This window comes from Crotalus tigris, unplaced genomic scaffold (genome assembly GCF_016545835.1).
Source record: "Crotalus tigris isolate CLP2741 ecotype Arizona unplaced genomic scaffold, ASM1654583v1 scf7180000017536.10889498, whole genome shotgun sequence".
Lineage (NCBI taxonomy): Eukaryota > Metazoa > Chordata > Lepidosauria > Squamata > Viperidae > Crotalus > Crotalus tigris.
In genome coordinates, this window is record NW_024096460.1 from 6,987,612 (window position 1) to 7,005,599 (window position 17,988).

General features: G+C 34.0%; 1 protein-coding gene across 7 annotated transcripts in view; it reads right to left on the reverse strand.

Moving 5' to 3' along the window:
* The window catches only part of ADAM12 (ADAM metallopeptidase domain 12), a 281,938-nt gene that overhangs the window by 214,914 nt on the left and 49,036 nt on the right, over window positions 1-17,988 (reverse strand). For all 7 annotated transcript variants that reach the window (XR_005556825.1, XM_039344430.1, XM_039344344.1 and 4 more), the window contains exon 3: window positions 9,317-9,390. Coding sequence is in view for 6 of the 7 variants with exons in the window: in XM_039344430.1 (XP_039200364.1) it covers window positions 9,317-9,390 (74 nt within the window). In the remaining variant the exon portion in view is untranslated. The remainder of the gene's footprint in view (window positions 1-9,316; window positions 9,391-17,988) is intronic.

The following is a 17,988-nucleotide window of genomic DNA, read 5'->3' on the forward strand; positions in this document are numbered from 1 at the left end:
TTCTATGACACCACTGCTGTTCAGAGTTCACAGATAAAACAACTCAGTCAGCAATAGAGAGAGCCATTTATAATATTTTGTGACAATATTATAGCAATAAATTACATCAGCAAGATACTTCAGGGAGGTCCTATTTTTCTCCACAGGATTTTTTTGCTTGTTTTTATTATTCTTTCACTTATGTTTTTAGACACTGATAATAAACATGTCAAATTAGTCAAAGATATTTGCCAGTTTAAATGATACTGGAAATATGTTATTCCGGTTCCTCCAGCCAACAATGTTAAAAGTATAGCAATATGATCAACCAAAAATATCAATTTACATAAAAGTATGGGAATGAACTTAAAGAAGTAGCCACAGAATCTTAGAAATTAGGAAGATGTGCACACAAAGGATCACTGTTTGACATAAAACACAGGCTATATTTGAACCTCTTCAAGGAACACAGCTTTTATGATTATTTGAGCAGGAACTGGATAAACACTACAAATAGAGCCTATCAACTGTATTTACATGTACAGCAACAATTTTGTTTGTAGACCTGCCAGATAGTCTTGCAATGAGTACTTGAGTTTCTTCAAATAATTTCTCAATTTGTTTTGTTGTTTTTGCTGTGACAACTCGCACCTATGTGGATTAATTAGAACTTGAGCAGGGAACAAAAACAAACAATAAGATAGGAAACCAGAAACAAACCATGAATAATTACACCCAACAGGCCTATGAGCCTGGTTTCAAAATATGGTATTCTGCTGTAAAAGCTAATGACCTTTTTTTTTTTTGCATTACCCTGATCTAAAAATAAACCACATTATGTGAATCTAGCTATAGCATTTTGTAAACTAGTTAAGGCTCTAACCTCATAGTATAGCCCAATTAATTGTTATGCTAAAGAAAGACATAGAGTTTAGTAATATATGTACGTATATACATAAATACTGGATACTGTAGTGATTAGGGTGCTGCCTTTTGAGATGGGATTGGGGTTCAAATCTTTGCTGGTACCTACCTTACCAGTAGGGATCCTTGAGCAAAATCCCCTAATGTTTCATCTGCCTACCTCAGGTTTGAGAGTGATATGAACTAGGAGAATCATGTCAACTAAGACAGATTAACATGATCCATTTTAGATGTTGGGGAATCAGAGCAATCTGATGATGTTGAGCTACTGGAACAAACCATACACGGACAAGACAAGATAACTGGCTGAAATGTAAAACAGTAATAGGTTCATACTACCATATGTGGTGGGAATGCCCAAAGACTCGTGAGTATTGGAACAGGACACGAAACCAGTTGAGGGATATATTAACACTGGACTTAGAGTTAAAATCTGAACTCTTCTTGTTGGGAATAACAACAGAAAAATACGACACGGGAACAATCTACCTGCTGCTACACATCCTGACTGCAGCTAGGCTTGCTTTCAGCGCAAAAATGGAAGAGCAAGGAAATTCCCACAGAGGAAGAGTTAATACATAAAATATTAGCATGTACGGAAATGGACAGGTTCATAATGATATTAAAAGACAAATGTGGATCAGTTTATTATGAAACCTGGGATAAATTTTACCACTGGAGGAATTTGAAGAGGACGGTCGGGATTAAAGATGAATATTAAGATAGAAATACATGTTATTTTAGTATTGTATATAAAACTTAGATGTATATGTAGAGATGAAGAATTGATTGTTAAAAGTGGAATAATCTGATAAGAATGTATATACTGGAATATCACGTTAAATCCAATGTTTGTTTGTTTTTAACTGTATTATATATAAAATTTGTAAAAAAAAAGACAAGATAACTGGAACAATGGAAAGTTACCATAACAGTAAATCTAACAAGAAGAGATATATGAAACATATGAGGGAACTATGGATGGACAGAAGACCTTTATCTATATTAGGTGAAAAACAGCTAGTTACTCAACACTTCGATATAGTGAAGAGGAAGCTGTTCTTACAACTTGAGACAGACAAACTAAACATTATATCCTAGACTCAAGAAGACCTAGAAGGATAACTGGATATGCAGTCAACACCTCAAGATGGAACTTCACTCCATTACAAAGCATAGTAGCTGATATGAGGCATAAGATCATGGATAAGCTAATTACAGCCAACCCTTGAGACCATTATCAAGACTCAGAGGAGAAATGCCATCAGATAGTATGCTAGAAAGTGCCAGTAGAGCCCTAACAATAATCCCTAGTATCGCTATAATGCACAGCAATAAATTGTCTGCTCTACAGCTGGTGTAATTCTGATGCTTGACTACATAATCAAGAACAGCAGCAGTCTATACTGTATCTCCTCCACCCTGAAAAATAAGATTTGAAACTAAAATCAAGACAACGTGAGAGAAGTTGGTCATCTGGTGGAACTATAGAAGAGTCGAGATTAGGATAAGCCATGGCTACTGCAAAAAATACAAAAACCTGACTCCATCTGAAAAATTGGCTACCAGGCTAAGGAGATACACTAAAGACGAAATAAAATGAATATCTAGTTAGCACCTGCCCCAGGCATGATCCACACCTATTGGCTACCAAACTAATAGCAGTGCATGAATACTTACCAGCTGCCACTATCAGGCTCCCACCCAAACTGGATAAAACAAGGAAGGCCAGTATTGATCATAAAAGATACCTGCAAAGGAATAGTTCTCTCCATTTTAGAACCTGACTCATCAGAGGGAAGGGAAAGGATGATTACAAAGGTCCATTCCCATCTTCTAGAAATTATGTGAATCATCAGGTCTTAGAGAATTCTGGACCCTCAAAGGACATGGTCTTGCTCCTCTGTAATACCAAGTCATTCCAAAAACAGAAAGAGAGAAATAATGGATGAGAAGGCTGACTTGCCTTGTTTAGAAAGATGGAGGTCTGATTTTGACTCAGCTTCTTTTGTAGTAAAGCAAGCAAGGGAAATGGTGGTGTGATTGTGATACATAAGTACAATATGTCCCTTGAAACTATACCTGTGCGAGAGCTGGTTCATACTTAGTATGTATGTGGTGTTTGTGTACATACTTAGTTTTAAGATCACAAAACGTTTTGAGATTCTACCTAACAGAATCCATGAATAAGCTAGTGACTAACAGCTGGTGTTAGATCTAGGACATTAGAATACTTCCCTATCCACTGTGGGACTGGTTTGTTTGAAGCAGCTCTATTGTTTAAAACAGACATTATGATTGTTAACTAGTAAAGACTGATCACAGCACCAACATATGGTATTAGGTTTGTTTGTTTTCATTAGCAGAGAAGTTTCCATGGGTAGGGATCACCAACTGGTTAAGGTTACAACTCACCTGTGTATGGGCTTATTATACTATACTATTCCTCAAAAGGTCATTGGATCCTGCTAGATTCCAAGTTACCTTGAAAAGACTGGGGTTGGTTTCACCAGCGATTCTAGAGGTATATGCAATAGAAGCCTGCTTAGGCAGTCAACCCAATTCCTGCTGAGTGTCTTCTCTAATTTGTTTCAAAGATGGTCCTAGTTACACATATGAATATTAAACCAGCAAAGTAAATGGCTGGAGTGCAAGTGAATGATAGGACTACTATCTGCTGAGGATCAGGATCAAATTCATTTCAAATGTTATGCTGTGATGATAAGTGCTACAAAGAAACAGCTCTTTTCTGCTTGATTTGATCCAAAAATTCACATCCCACTGAACTAGAAGTGTAAAATTTCTGGAAATGGTGAAGTGATGTAAATAGTCTTTCTTTAGTCTTCTTTCTTTCGACAGGAGAAAAATATCATTTTTGAAAAAACTAATACAGTGAGTGTTTATGTTTATGCCACTGTCTGATCTGTTCACTAGACTATTTTAAGATCAGTGTAGTGTTTGTGTGTGTGAGAGACAAAGAGTTTGGTTTGTTCAAGTCTCAGGTTTGGTATGTTTATTAAATGTAAAAGTAAATTTAAACAAACTATAATTATGCTTACATTTTACTTTTCAAACATTTTTTACAAATAAAAAATAAGCTGCAAATTATAAGAAACCCGGGGACTATTTTTTGTCAAGTTGATATAAAGTTGAAGAAAGGAATGAACTATCAACTTGATAACAAAACAGAGTTATGTCCTTGGGGCCTAGTTAAAAGCAGCAGATATAGGCTAGAGGGTGACCTGTGGCCTGATGGATTTTCTTTAAGAATTAACAGAGGGAATGTAACTTGGTAGATTCTTCTTGATATCTCAGAATTTTTCATAAAATGCAGAGTATCTTTCTGAATCACTCAAGCATCTGGAGAATACAGCACATAAGTTTTTTAATGCTTTAGTTCCTATCCCTGAAGAGAATTTCAAGAAATATTGCCTAGACTCTTGTTCCTCAAAGTTCAAAAGGGAGAAATCAGGATATTTGGGGCTGAATGCTATAGACATGCTGATGACAGTTAGATCTACTTTCCTGTGATCTTTTCCAGCAATGGTGTGCCTCTACTGAATATCTGACTGAAGTCAATAATGGGATGGATGATGGGCAACACATTGAAATTAAATCCAGACAAGACAAAGTATTCATTGTGATGTGCCGTAATTTCAGGGGGAAAGTAGATATGCCTATTCTCAATGGAATTGCATTCTCCCAAAAGCAGCAGTTTGTGGATATTTTTAGACTTGAATCTCTGGATCCCATGGCCAGGAACACCTTTTATCATTTTTGGCTGATACGCCAAATGCATCCCAAGAAAATAAACTCAAAACTGTGGTATATGTACTGGTAAATTCCAGGAGGAGGAGGAGGAGAAGGAGGAGGAGGAACTTTATATGGGGTTGTCTCACTTGGCAGCACTAACTTTTCAGCTTCAAGAAGCTTATTTCATTCATGAAATATTCTAAGCTTTATATAGTCCTACGGATCAGTAGAAAGGTTAATCTATTCTGTTCTTCCTAAGAGATCAGTGACAGACAAAGTTTGAATAGTCAATTGTTCAGCAAGTCTTTCCAACATTTAAATACCTGAAGGCCAAAGAGTCATTATTTAATCCCATTGGGATTCAGATGAAAACGAAGAAACATAATTGCAATCTAAATTCCGCAGTTAGGAATCTACATTTTCATCTAGTAATATTTTCAAAATCGGTAATAAAGTAATTTTGTTAATCAGTTCATCCTAGCTTAGATGAAAGACTTCTCTCAATTGCAATCTGAAATGCCACTCTTTATTTGGAATCCACCACAGCAGCAATATGCAATGAACCCCAATGTGACCCACTTGGAAGATGATGAATTTATAATCTAGCACTATTGAACAATCACAGGTTGCCCATTGATTCTCTAATTTGTTTCAGTAACGTGATGTGAATGCTATTTATACCTATTTTGGCCAAGCATAAATAACTGTATCAGAAGTTTAATTTAATTATCTAGGTAAAACAGAAATTGTAACATTTAGTAAGAAATTTTCTTCCGTACTTTGCAAATAATGCTTTTTAAAAAATGATTAGGCGATATAAACACAGATTTTAAATGCCTCTGTTTTGATTTAAAAAACACAGAATCTGCAAAGGTGTTTGTCTTCACATTCCATTCACACCTCAAACACATTTATTTCAGCATCTTTGTGGAATCAATTTACATTTCTTATGCAAAAATGCATTCTTCAAAAATCCATCATTTTATGCTTCATTAGAGAATGGAAGAGTATATATTATCAGTTCATAAATAATGAATCCACTTTAACTGCTTCTTTTCAGAGGCATTTCACCAAGAGGCAAATCTAGGTATGCTCCTGAATATGGACTTAATGGGGAACTGTAGTTGCATACTGATGTGTGTGTGTATACACATACACACACACACACACACACATGTGTTTGTGTGTATGTGTGTGTGTGTACACATACCCACATAGTATTCAACTATATAATTTTTATGCAACAAGAAAATTATTCTGAATATAAGGTGACCTTCATAAAAGAATGATTACATGGTAAACAAAGATCAGATAATAAAAAGTGTCTAACACCACTATTGTATTATCAATGACAGTAAGCTTAACCTCCAATTATAAAAATAAATTGGTAGGAAAAAAAATCACTATTCTTTTCAGATCAGTATAATTTTAGCTATACAGTGTCTTGAGAGCCATAACAAACATAATTGGTATGGTGCATTTAGGCACATTCTGTGCACAATCCACACTTAAGGACCAAAAGCACTGTGGTAGGTAATTTTGGCCCTATAGGGGGAAATTATTTCAAGTTGAAGGGATCAAACCTTAGAGGAGAACCGTTTTTTTTCCACTTCTGATTTAGCTTTTCTATTATACAAACACAGTACTTTCTAAATCAACTTATATTTGAAAACAACAACAGCAAAAACCTAGAATTACAATTCAAATAATAGCTTAACTGAACTATACTCGTTCTTCCTCTCCAATACTCCAGGCAGTTTTTCCGGTCTGGTACTCTTCAGAGGTGTCCTGGACTTCAGTTCTCATAATCACTAATCAATATTATTGAGAATGAGATATTTGAGAAGCCTACCTTAAGGAGATGCCGTCAGGTAGCTTAAATTTAGGATATCTCCTCTCCCACACTCCCATATATTCTTTTCTAAGTATGTATCCTCAGTAAAATGTTCATATTTTAACTTTGGTATCTCCTCTATTCCATGACAGATAAATAATGTAATTATTAATTATCTTGTGTATACCTTCTGAGAAATAAACACCATAGAACTTACCTGGTCTAACAAGGTTAGGGCTGCAGTCTTCTTAATAACAGATAGAGTGCAATATTGCCTCTTACCAGGGACTTTAGAGGAAGAAAATACTGAGCAACTTTACAAGACGTATTAGGAGTTCTGGGAACTGAAGGGACACTATAGCTCCATTAAGATAGATTTCATTGACCTATTGTCAACTATGAGATTAAGGCCCACACAGGATGCTTTCTTAGCATTATCAACCAGAGACCTATTTCTTGTCTTCAGAATTTCATGTACAAAATTATGAAACTGCTACCTGTAAATCAGGCACTGCTGAAACTTTTGATTGGCTGATTGATATAAAGCGCTTCTGAGAGCTCTGCCTACATATAATAAGAAGCTTGAACATGGTGCTGGATATATTAAAAACAAATTGCTTCTCCCTGGGGGACTACTGAATGATAGCCTTATATTATATCATACAGACAAACAACCAAAGAAGAAGAAATATATCTTGATCACAATCAAAGGGAGAGTAGATAAGTCATGTTAGATTTCATAAGATATAGTGACTGAAACTGGGGATAGTAAATTAATATAGTTCATAATGGCAAATATTGGACAGCTACACTGCCAGTTTCCAGGTTCATCATTCCTAAGAGACATTATTGTTTGCGGGAAAATCTAGAATTTTAAATGTTAAACCTCAGCCTTTCAACCCCTGGCAACATCATTGGTCTCTCTAGCAAAATTAATAAGGAATCTCAGTGAATTCCACTGAGAGCCAATTTAGATGGTTTGCTCCTTTATGAAACCACCATAGACTAACCTTTTGCAGAAAGTCCAGTTCCCATTTGCCTTCCTAAGGGAGGATGGGAATTGTGGTGGGAGATAAAAGAGTTCAACTTCTTCAATGTGTGAAATGGCGAAGGATTTGGCCTTTGTTTTTTAAACTGTAAAACTATCTCCAATGCTCATATCAGTGCTCAGGTTTTTGCAGAAAATGTCAGTTTCCCTCTCACTTCCTGAAAAAGCTTATGCCTACGCAAAAACGCTGGAGAAATGGAAAAAATTCATATTAAAAACTCTCTATTCCACCTTTGTTACATACCTAGACAAAAGGGAAAATTTACAGATGTAATAATTTGCAACCCCAATTTCATCTCACTAGGGTAGGAAGCTATAGTAAAGCACTATGGAGGGGTATGTAACTCTAAGCGCTATTGCTATTCTCTTCCCTCTAACAGTCTTGAATCTGTTCAGGTAATTAGTTTCCTATTTTGTGTTAGAACCTCATCATCTGACTCATTTTGTATTATGTAATGATACATAATGAGAGTTTCATATACTGGTTATGCTGTCTTGACTTCTTTCCTTGATATTTATAATTGCTCAAGAATCCTATGTACATGTACCTGAACTGGTCATTCCTGGTAAATAAAGAGGAACAAGTCAAATTTTGCTCCACTCTAGTTATGCGCTTGTGCTTACAGGCAGAGTTGTGAACCAACACATTTTTAGAGAATTTTTAATCTTGTTCATTTACTCTCATTTTTAATTTAAAGAAATGTTTGCCCATACTATGTCTTGGATGTATTGGCTACTCAGCCACACAGTTTCAACCAAGAGTATATAAAAGCGTAACATGTAATCACTTAGCCCAGTCTAGAATGACTCAATGCTTACAAATAGCAGATTACATATGATTTATTTTTAGTTTTATCAAGCCAAGGATTTCACAATCTGTCAGTTGGTGTAAATAGAGAGAAAAACTATATTTTCAGATGCCAACAATAAAAGGTATAGATTTTAAAACGTCAGTGCATCCAGTCAGTTAAGTAATGACATTTGGGGGTATCAGACTGATACCAGGTAAGCATCTCCTTTATTCTTAAGAAAAGTATTGGTTTTTCTATCCTAAAAATAGGCAATGCTCCTAATTGTGTGGAAGAATTGTGTATATGTGCAGTCAGTGGTCATGTACATCCTTCTGAGAAAAATAAATACAATAGATCAAGTCCCTGTGCCAGGATCAGCATATCATTGTAGAAAAAGATGATAATTTAGACTAAGTCCTTGTGCCTTTCTCTTATTAATCTTTGTTGAACTGATGGGTGATTTTACAAGACTGAGATCACTCTGCTGTCATTATTGCAATAAGCAAGACTATAATTATGTGATGGTTTGGTAAAATTTATTATATTTCTCTCAATTTTCCTACCTTCCAACTACTAGGTCCGAGAGAATTTAAGTTTTTTAATTGCAAAAAAGTGTATAGCAAACTAATGATTGTCCCTAGGCAAGTTAACTCATTCCAAACAATGAAATAATATCAAAACAAAGCAATATCTGTCTAAAATTATCTTTCATAATATGAACAACCAGGTTTATTTAAGTGTAAAAGTAAAACATGCTCAAAGTAATGCCAAAAGAGATGCATGATTTGTGCACGAAATCTCACAGAATTGCCACTTGGTTATAAATAATGAAATAAACCTTTGGAAACATTGTTAACTTATACCAGCTTATTTTTCCAAAGCTAGAAAGCAGACAGGGCCATACCTCTACAAATATAAACCATCAATTTTAACTTAGTAATCCATAGCACTACTATACTGCAGGGAATACAAATTACAACCACTCACTCATTTCTCTCCAGACTGATGACAAGTTGTTCACTTTCGGCTTGTATAAGAAATTTCAGCATTGCTGGGTGAGTCTGAAAAATGAAATAAAAGAATAGTTTCAATACAACAAAAGAATCTCTGCAACAGGTATAAAAGTTGCAAAATTGGGTAAAAAAAACAGTAGAATGGAATTTAAAGTAAAGAGAAAGGATAGAAGTATTCAAAAGAATTTGTTTTGCATTTAAATAGAAATAACAATCTCAAACAAATATTCATTTAACTTGACAATTAAATTTATGTTAGCCAACCACAGGAATCTTTAAATATGTTAAAGATACTGATTCAGCACTTTAAAGAGAAATTCAGTTATGTGCCTGAATTGTTAGTCTTTATTTTGCTATAGACTTCTCTATGAGTGTATACTCAAGAACAGGAAATCTGTTCTTAATTAAAATCTTTCCCACATGGGATAGTGAATATATACATATATACATATAAATATATAAATACTAAGAATCTAACATAATAGTTACGCTAGAGGGAAAATATATAAATAAATATGACCCCTGGTCCCAAAATAATATAAAATTCATATTTCATTATGAAGTGTAGAGCCTTTTCCCATAGACAGGTCATCTAAACAATAAATGCTCTAGCAACTACTGATTTGCCCAACTTATGCATAATGATATGCAACATGCTTTAACTGTAAGAATTCTCCATTCTCTTTTTTCATTAATTTGTCCAGAAATATTTGCCTCTTCCTGCAGGATAGTCCTTTTGTAATGTCAGGAACAGTTAATATTTTCCTCATGCTATTCCTTTCCATTTCATTCACATTATTCATGAGTTTAGTCATAAAATATTTCTATCACATGATTCATTTTAAAATCTACTGCACATAAAATTAACGGACTTCTTCATTTGCTCATATTTCTATCCATGTCTGCCTAAGAAAGTTGGATTGCAATCATTGTACAAGAGCTTTTAGTATTTTCTCAGTAGATGTTATGGTATGATGACATACTCAATTACTGATGTATTACAAATATCACGCACCTCGGTTCTAATTTACATGAAAGTTGGGACATGACCGTTGAAGTAAAGACAAGGATAGAGAAAGCTCGAACAGCATTCTTCAAAATGAAAAAGGTCTTCTGCAGTCACGACATAAGCCTAAGACTGGAAATCAGGCTTGTCAGATGCTATTTGTTTTCTACCCTGCTCTATAGAGTAGAGAGTTGGTCTCTAATAGAAGGCCCCTGAAGAGACTAGAAGCATTTGAAATGTGCATTTACAGTCGGCTGTTACATATAAGCTGGGTTGACAAGATCAGAAATGAGGAGGTGATAAGCCAACTGGGAAAGCTAAGGGAAATCATCAAAATAATTAAAAAATGAAAATTAGAATATTTCGGACATGTGATGCGACACCCAGAAAAATACGGCATACTCCATTTAATCCTCCAGGGAAAGATTGAAGGCAAACGAGGTCCTGGCAGAAGAAGAACATCATGGCTTCAAAATCTTAGGGACTGGTTTGAACAAAACTCAGCAGCACTTTTTTGTGCAGCTGCTGATAAAAACAGGATCGCCAACATGATCGCCAACGTCCGATAACGGATATGGCACAAGAAGAAGAAGAAGAATTACAAATAGAAGAGAATATGTCAGGGAATTACACAGCTGGTGTCCAAATGGAGTCAGAGACACTGACATGAACTTGTAATTTTATATAAATAAATGTATTTTACATCTCTATATAAAGCAAACTAGAGAGTCAGGCAAACGGGAACATCATGAGGTAAATCAAAGAGCAAACAAGGCATACAGAAGAAAAAAGGGTGGGGGGGAAGCAACCAATCACAGCACAGATTGCCTCACACAGGAACCAGGACTCTTCAACAAATCAGCTATAACCATGTGTTCTGGCTCACTGCACAACCCTACTGCTCCAACTACTAAATTTAAATATCCTAACAGAATATTTGTAGCTCAGGATTGAAATTGTTGAGTCCTTAATGCTTCCTAAGTTTGGTTGTTTTCTGGCAGACATTTCATTGCCCAACTAAGTAATATCATCAGGTGTAAACTGGCTGGAAAATTCTGAGTGTTGAAGTCCACACATCTTAAAGTTGCCAAGGTTGAGAATCACTGCTCTGGGGCTTATTTCTGTTGATATTGGGTTTTGCTAGACAAAACATGGATTCCATGGGAACAGGGAAGGCCTGAATGTAGTGGAAAAATAGTTGTGTGCTTATTCAGGTGGTATAAGAGGCATCAGTACAGGGAGTACACAGGATGGTGTGGATTGATCCATTTTAGACTAACCTAAATGTCACTGTAATTTGACAAATCATAGTGGAACAAAACTAAAAAATCAAGGATGGCATAGATTGCTTTTTTCCAAAGTCCTTTCATTATATAATGATAAAGTCAGGACAAAGTAGTTCTTAGAATAATTTTGACAAAAAACCCGTTGATGTTATTTCAATCCTCATCTTATAGAAATAAGTTAACTAGAATAAGCTTATGTGTTGAACAAAAATACATAGGCAACTTATTTTCAAAAACAAGGAGATTCCCCCATTCATTCTTCTGATCTTTTGCTTTTGATAAATAAATCTTATATAGAACATATTACATCAGAAAAAATTTCCCTAAAGAACACCCAAAGTACTGAAAGTTATTTTTTATTTTTACTCTTTCATATGCACAAATAACTATATTTTACTCCTCTATTCATAAAGCCTTTCTTAGCAACCTAGAATTTCATTTAATAATTTTCCCATGACCTTCTCCATGTTCTATTGGATTCTACATATTCCTTTCTAATGAAGTATGCACAAATGTTGGTCCTGTGAGAGCTTTCACCCCCACATTCAAAGTATTAGCAGCTTCAGTGCTGAAGAAAGCTCTCTGTTTGCATTCTGTGGTAAAACCACTTCCCCTAGGACTGTGTGGGAAAAGACAGAAGGTTTTCTTACACCAGTCTGTTGTGGGATCTGTGAAACTGTCAGTGGGAATAAGTTTGACAAAAACAATTACAGGAAATAACATTTCCCATGAACTCACAGAAGGTATTGTTATAATACAGGAGGATTCCAGGTGACTCAGCCACACATGTACAAAAGCCTCTGCTTTAAAAAAAACAAAACCAACTCATACATATTCTATAATTTATGCTCTGGAGATGACTATTCAGTTTCTAAAGTTTATAAAATACTACTTAGGATGAACCTGGAAGATGAATATGTTATAGATTGTATGGTAAAATGGTTGTAATGTTGGTTATAATATAATGTTAGATTAATGGGAGAATACATGAATTAATGGTTTAAAGTTGACTTTGAATTACAGTTTGAAAGAAATTTTTTATAACATGATGTATCAATGGAATCTGACTTCAAATAGATTGGCATAAATGTATAATGGAACTTCCAACCAATACTGGAAATGTAATCAAACTCCAGGTATATTTATACTTTAACGTGCAAGAAATCAGGACTCAAGGCAGTTCAAATGAATATGGTTTATTGTATGCTAATGCTCTCTACAAGAATCTGAACTACTAACAGATAAAGCAAATTGGCAGTAGATAAGAATCAATGGAATTCAAGGTGGGCTGGATTTAAATCTCTTGTGAGCATGAAGGGACTGACAACGTGTTTGACCTCTCCCTCAGGCTCAGCCTGTCATCTCCTACACATATGGTGGTCTTGTAAACATCCTAAATCATATTGGATAAATATAATAATAGTTATGCAAAAATACTTAAAATGCAAATATTAATGAAATCTGAAGCCTTTCTTCTAGCTATTATGGATAAACCAACAGAAAAACAATTCGGAACCTTACTTCTCTTTATGGTGACAGCTGCAAGGACTGCATGTGGCAAATATTGAAAAGAAAAAAAGGAATAGCAACAGTGGAAGAATGGATTTTGAAATTGACTGAACTGGCAGAGATGGCAAAATTAATTGTATTAACTAGAGACAGTCTGAATAAGTTTGTAAGTGACCGGAAGCCAGAGTTTCTGTGAGTTAAATATAATAATGGACTGTTAATAGAGGGCTTTGAAGTTTAATATACTTTTGCGGGGGTTAACAGTTAACAGGTCTTTTTTTTACAATGGACAGCTATTGGATCGATTTGATTGATACACAATAGATCTGTATACTGAGATATTTGTTAAGAGAAACCTAATGTAAAATAGTAATTTGATAAGCATAGATGAAAAGTGAATAACTTCTTGTGGAACTGCAATGCAAGGGATCAGCCTATCAGATTTATATGACGTACAGATATCAGCATTCAACTAGGGTGGAAGTCATATGCTTATTGTTAATTTTATATTTATTGTATACACTTTTTTCTTTCTTTTTGTGTGTTTTGTCTATAATTCTTGTTTTTTTATTTTATATTTCATCTTATCTTTGGAAAAAATAATAAATAAATAAAAAACGCACATACATATTCTTACCTTATGTCAATAGTGGGTTTCTTCTTTTCATTCTATTAAGTAGCTATATTAACATGCAGTAATTGATGAAACATGAAATACCAGAATCATTTTACGATGTTAACTAAATGTTTAGAAAAAAATAATTGGCATTCACCCGCCCCCTGGATCTTATTTCTAACTTTATTTCAAGATGATCTTAGCTCAACTTCTAATGATTTCAGGGACAGCTCCAGGCAAATTGGTAGAGTGGGACTGGATTGCCCTACCAAGGCTATCTGTTTTGTATTAGGTAAGAAAATATTTCAGAACCTAGAAGTAAATTTTTTAGAACTTGGAAAGGACAACGATTAAGATATTCCAATAGCAGCAGAATCTTGAATCAGGTCTGAAACTCTCTTTCTAACACTCAAAACAAATAATATGGCTATTCCTCAATTCACAGTAGTTTTCATTGTAAGATAATTATTAGGTTCTATTTAAACATGTGTGTATGTACACACGTACACATATACTTTGATGACTATACATTGTTTTGAAATATGTTCAAACTTTTAGATATTGCATCTCTTGGTATGAGTCCAGAGCAGAATAACATACTATAATCCCAAATTATATAATTAAAAATTATGTAAGAATTAAAGCATTCAACATTTTAAACAGGATTGTTTCCTACATCTGTTTTTTAGAAAAAGGGTCAATACAACTCAATAAATTAAGTACTGACTTACTATATACACATATGTACACAGAGAAACACACACACACTAAATTCTTCAACTTACACACACACAAAGTTAGCCCCAAAGAAGACTGCTAAATGCAAAGAAATGCTAAGGTTTTGTATTAACTGAGGCAAGTCAAGAAATACTTGGACAGGGGTTTTTTTTCCACAAATTTTGCTGCCAAGCCACTCTTACATTCTGGCCCAATAAGAATAAAGAACACTTCTTTTCTTCAACATTAGTATTTGTACAAAAAATTAAAATATAATGGTAAAACTATTAATAGTACTTTATTAATAGCTGGCTCTTACTCGTGATTATTCTTTATGGTTATGATAGTTATGATTTTCCTCTAAAACAGGGGTGTCCAATCTTGGCAACTTTAAGACTTATGGAGTTCAACTCCCAGAATTCCCCAGCCAGCATGGTTGGCTGGGGAATTCTGGAAGTTGAAGTCCACAAGTCTTAAAAGTTGCCAGGATTGGACACCTCTGCTCTAAAGGAACTGAGTCAGTCAGATGAGCAAGATACATGTTCCTTTAAGTGTTGGTAATAGAATTACTGTTATAAGGCATATCCACAATTTCTGTTTAAAGTTCTTTTGGCCTGTGTTCATGCCCACTTGACTCTGAACTGACTTGAGAAAACCCTACTTGACTGAGACACTTTGGCAACAGGTTGCAAAGCACTCAGTCTAAACTGCAACTATCAGATCCGCCAACTGGACAATTCTCTTGCTGCTATGCTCTCCAACCTTTCAGCTCCAGAAAAAAAAAAATGCCAATAGGCTAGTCTTTATGCATTTATGCACTTGTGTGTTTGTGTTACATGCGTGCTTTTGTTTGAATTTATACATACAAAATTAAAGCATCAAAATGCATCTCTAAGCCTCTGAAAAGCAGCCAATTAACAACTGGGATTTAGATGCAAAAAACTGAAGAGTGTAGCCCAGGACAGAAAATATCAGTTGACGCAACACAAATATACAAGAGTAGAATAACGCACCCTGAAGTCATTTTGATAATGAACTGGGATTAATACAAGGTAGCACAATCAACTTTTGCCCTCCAGAAATCATTGCCTTTCCATTCTGATAGTGAGGATTAGCCCTTAGTCATCAAAATCTGTCTTAAATTTTTTCTCATTCTTTGAACATAGTTATGCACTTTTTTCTAGATTATTTTTCCACTATATTTTAGTGTCCTAATACAAGAAAATGGGGTTAGACTATATATATATAAAATATTATCAATTATTTCATTGTATATCTCTCTTTGTAGCATATTATATATCTATAATAAATCCCTTTTTTTAGAACGTAAACAGAGATTAAGTTTTCTTAGTAAATTGAATAAATAAATAAAAATATATTTCAAAGAAGTATAATTGTAAGTGAACTTTGGTCTCTATTCTTTATTGTTAGAGAGCCCAAATTGCCCTTTTCATGCACAAGAGTCTAATAGCAACAGATTGAGGAAACTGCAATGTTTACAGTAATACAGAAAAACTTGCTCAATTAAATAAATAAACTGCTAAGGAGTCAACATATTCATATGCACGGAATGCTAACTTGTTAATGGAAAGTACAATAAAATTGTACAACATATTTTTCAATTATTGCAACCTCAACATCAAAGCATAGCCCCTTATCTCAGAGCATTTCATGTACATTTTTTATCTTTACCCTGGACATCTAGACACCAATCAAGTATTACATTATATAAATGCAATTATGTCTGTTTTTTAGAATGTAAATAACATCCACTGGCAGATCACTAGAATTGAGAATTTAATTCTTCCATTTTCCATAAACACTATAAAAATAGATTCATCTCCAAAACAGAAGTTTACATGCAGGAGATATTTCAATGGGCAGAAAATTAGCAAACAATATCTAAGCATTGGACAAAGTTTTCAGTTAGGAACTTGGCAAAGGGGGAAATTTAAATTCCTTTTTCTACTCTCCTTCTAAAGTTTGATTCATCCTTTTGGGTTTGTTATTTACACTCTTGAATATCAATACCTTAAATGTCATACCAACTTCAACCCTAGTTATTTCTAGATGGAAATAGGAGCAAAGTTTCAATATATAAACTTTGATAGCTTAACTTTATGGAGGATAGATAATTAAATGAAAATACTAGCTTATAAAAGATTGCAATTTATTTGTATTATGCTTAGAATTTTAAGAGATGTCAAAGGTCTAATATAACTTTATTCTATTAATTCAGCATATAATTAGAATTCTGATTTTAAGCTGATTTTAATTTAATTGGAGAAGTATTAAGAGTTTGCTTCTCTGAATTAAAACTCAGGCATCTTCATGCACTATTATTTGATTACGTGCTTGATTAATGTATCTTCCTCTTCTTTATTTCAAGTCAAATTGATATGACCTATTACATGGGTCTCATGTCAGGATCACTTAGCACCAATTTCAGATTCTTGAAACATCTCTCTATAAAGCCTCTGGTGACTTTTTTTTCTTGGCTCATTGTAAGCCACAGTCATTTTGCATGCATGTTCCATTTGTTGCAGGAATTATATGGAATTTAGGCCAGAGTGAAGAGCAAGCGGTTAACTTTTTTCTCTTTTAAATTTTCCATTGTTTTTGCAGAACTTTTGACAGTGATAAATGGAATAAGTTGAAAGCAGGATAAATTGGAATTTAGGCCAGAAAAAATGAAAGTGAAAACTTTTTTCTCTCATTAAATCACCAGTATATTTTTTTTGCAGCAACATTCAAAGTCTGTATTTCCAAGGGACATAAGTGTTTATACAGATTTGAAGGATAATGTGTCTACTGGAAAATGAAAGTGAAATTTCACCTCTCATCTCACCAGTATATTTTGGATAAAGCATGAATCATTCAAAGTCTGTATTTCCAAGGGACACAATGTTTATACATTGAAGGATTATGTCTACTGGAAGGTTATTTTAAAATTATATAATAAAATACATATAAAAAGAGGATGAATTGGTGCAAAGATAGAAATGTCTACAATACATATTTTAAAAGTACATTTCAACATTGAGTAAATTAGAAATTCCAAGGCCATTATTGGAAAACCTTGTTATAGAACAAAAGGAAAACTCTGACAATATTTCTTCCAGGCCCTTGTTAATCACCTGAAAATATTCAACCTAATCTTTAAAAGGCAGGTGGTTGGATTTACATTTTGAGAACTACTATATTTTGAGTGTTTTCACATCTAGAACAAAACAATATATCAACTTTATTGTAGAATTAATGTACCATGCAACTATTCAAAAGTTTAAATGTTCTGAAAACTTAATTTTCAGGCACAAATAGTTTAATAAATTTACAAAAATTGTACAACACTGGTATAGCTAGATATTTAAAATGTATAGACCTTTTCATAATATTATACTTTAAGTTTAAGGAGTTTTTAAATGCATAGCCTTAAAATGTTAACACAACAAAAAAGATTTCACTTGGAATTAGAGATAATGTGTATTTATGATTTCTCTTTGATATGTAAA